Consider the following 2470-nt stretch of genomic DNA (forward strand, 5'->3'; position numbering starts at 1 on the left):
TGACATGATTTTTAAATTTTATTTTTATGTGAGAGGCTGGTTTTGCTTGCCTTGGGGGGGCCGGCCTGCAGCCGGAGCATGCCATCATGGGGCAGGCGAAGATGCATCCTCACAGGACGGGGACAAGCTCAACAGGATCTTTCCTTTTGGGGCGCGTTTGCGTGTGAAGACATTTCTGCCCACCCTGTGGGAAGCAGAGAGTTCCTGTGGGACAACCCACAGACACCGCCCACTCAGGGCTGCCAGTGCCAGCAGGTGACAGGGGTGTCCCTAAATGCCCCCCAACTTGCCTTGAGCAGCTGCCGGATGCCCCTGGCCAGGGCAAGCCCCTTGCCAGGAGGCATTGGCATCCCCGCTGCAAACCCACGCTGGGGCGTTCCCAGGGGTGGTCCCCTCATCCAGGGGGATGCTCATCCTCGGGAGTCCTAGGTAGAACCCCTCTGTGGGGCTGCTGTCCCCCACATCCCCCCACTACCTCGTGGCTTTCCAGTCCTCCTCGAGGGACCCAACGGCTTCACGCAGCAGCCACATGGTGGTCAGTGTCTCCTTCCCGGCCTCATCCACGAAACATTGCCCCGCAAAGGCAGTGGTAGCATCTGGGGGAAGCGCTTGGTGGGGGGTTGGTGGGGACGGTACCCACACTCGCTGGCTGCTTCCCCCTCCCCGCGGTCCTCCCGGCCGCAGCTGTGTTCCCACTCCGACGGCCACATGCCCACCCAACCCACGCCGGGGGGACCTGCCCTTCCCCAGTGGCTCCCTTGGGCGAGGCAGGCTCTGCGGCACCGCATCCCCCCTGCCCTAACAGGGTCCAGACCCGCCACAGTCACCTCAGGCTGCCCGGCAGGGATGGGTGCAAGGGGGCTGGGCAAGGAGGGGCTGTCCTGTGCGAGTCCAGCGTTGCCCATTAGCCCCATGCTGGGCAGGCGCCACTGCCTCCCTCTGCTTAGCTGCACCAAAGCATCATGCAGCAGACTTCCCGGCAGAGGAAAAATCCTGCTGGCTGCCTGCGTGGCTCCCGGTGCCCCCGCGGTGCCGTCCCCAGGTGTCCCCCAGCACTTACTGGAGAATTTGTCCCAGCGCACGGTGAAGGCGAAGGTGGGCCAGCCCCCCTCACTGGGCTGCTGCTGGGCTCCCTTCAGGGGGGAGGTGCGGGCGCAGCCACCAGCAAGGGTGACCCGCGTGAGGTATTTCCCCTGGAAGTCCCCGTCGTCCCTCACCGCTGAAATCTCCATCAGAGAGTCCTGCTCATTCCTCCACAGCCCGCTGAGCTGGCACTGAAGGGACACGGCCACGGGCCCTCTGCCCCTGCGCATGGTGCAGAGGGGGACCCCATCCCTCCCACCGCCCCACAGCCGGAGCCACAAGCCCCGCTGTGAGTGCGACTGTGGGGCACGACTCTCCCTGTTCCCAGTTTGGGGAAATGCTCCCCCAGGTGCTGCTGGCTGCTGAGCAGATGGTACAGCAAGGCCAGCGTGTCCCGGCCCGTCAGCATGCATGGTACGCCCAGAGACAGACCCCCATGGGAGGGGGTGCCCTGTGCATGGTGCCCCTGAGCACAGACCCCGTGGGAGGGAATGCCCTGTGCATGGTGCCTCTGTGGGAGCGAAGCTTTGTGGAGGTGGTACCAGGTGGCTGGGCGTGACCCAGAGATACCCTGCCCATTGCCTGGACTAGGTGCTTGTCCCAGCCTAAAATGGCATTTAAGAGAAAACTCCTGGCTGCCCACGCTGCATCCCAGTGCCATGTCTGCCACATCCCCATCATCACCTGTCCCCGTACCTTCTTCTCCACAGGGGTGACCCACGCCACCAGGGCCAGGGCAAGGACCAGGGTGAAAGCGCTGCTCCCCATGGCTGCAGGGCTGCGAAGTGCCCGGCACGGCTCCCTCCCAGCCCTGTGCCCTGGTCCCCTTTATAGGGCTGTAATTGGAGCCCTGCAGGCACCGGGCTAGCAGCCGTGGGGTGGGTGGCCTGGTGGCAGGGCGCCCGGGACAGGCGAGGTGAGGAGGTCTGTGTGACCTGGGCAGTGCTGGAGGAATGCGAGGGTGAGCACAGCTGTGGAGAGAGGTGGGGGTGCAGGGATGGTTTGCACATCCATGATCCAGGAGGCTCTGCCAGCCCATTCCTTGCTCCGCGATGGAATCCTTGGGGTGGGCACAGCCTGGCACCGCCCCACTGCCCCGTCCCAGTGCTGTCACCCAAACAGCACTGCAGCAAGCACAGCCCGACCAGCTCTTCTCTGCTGCACTGAAGGGTGGTGTGTCTGCCCATGGGAGTTTGTCCTCGTGGCAGTCCCCTCCTGCATTACAAGTTTCTGCTGTTGTTTCTAAGCTGTTTTTTCTCCTGGCTGTGCTGGGCTTTCCCTGGGTCTGGGAGCTGTGACTGTCACTGCAGTGGGAGCTCTTGGGCGCCCCGGAATTAATCCCTCTTGTCAGTGCAGAAGGGCTTTTCTGGAAGACATGTAGATATAG

At 63.6% G+C, this 2470-nt stretch overlaps 1 protein-coding gene across 1 annotated transcript; it reads right to left on the reverse strand.

Moving 5' to 3' along the window:
• LOC103903899 (avidin) lies at window positions 1-1895 on the reverse strand. The gene is made up of 4 exons (XM_009285209.2): window positions 1780-1895; window positions 1061-1274; window positions 476-596; window positions 1-184 (listed from the first exon to the last, which is right to left on the reverse strand). Exons 1-4 carry the CDS (start codon window positions 1849-1851, stop codon window positions 85-87), a joined length of 507 nt encoding a protein of 168 aa, XP_009283484.1. The 5' UTR covers window positions 1852-1895; the 3' UTR covers window positions 1-84.
• Window positions 1896-2470: the final 575 nt, after the last annotated feature.

This window comes from Aptenodytes forsteri, unplaced genomic scaffold (genome assembly GCF_000699145.1).
Source record: "Aptenodytes forsteri isolate BGI_AS27 unplaced genomic scaffold, ASM69914v1 Scaffold120, whole genome shotgun sequence".
Lineage (NCBI taxonomy): Eukaryota > Metazoa > Chordata > Aves > Sphenisciformes > Spheniscidae > Aptenodytes > Aptenodytes forsteri.

Coding starts and splice junctions, on each gene's coding strand:
- LOC103903899 (XM_009285209.2), bottom strand. CDS start 1,851: ATGGGGAGCAGCGCTTTCACCCTGGTCCTTGCCCTGGCCCTGGTGGCG. Junction 1,275..1,779: donor TCACCCCTGTGGAGAAGAAG/GTACGGGGACAG, acceptor GTGTCCCTTCAG/TGCCAGCTCAGCGGGCTGTG. Junction 597..1,060: donor GCGCTGGGACAAATTCTCCA/GTAAGTGCTGGG, acceptor CGCTTCCCCCAG/ATGCTACCACTGCCTTTGCG.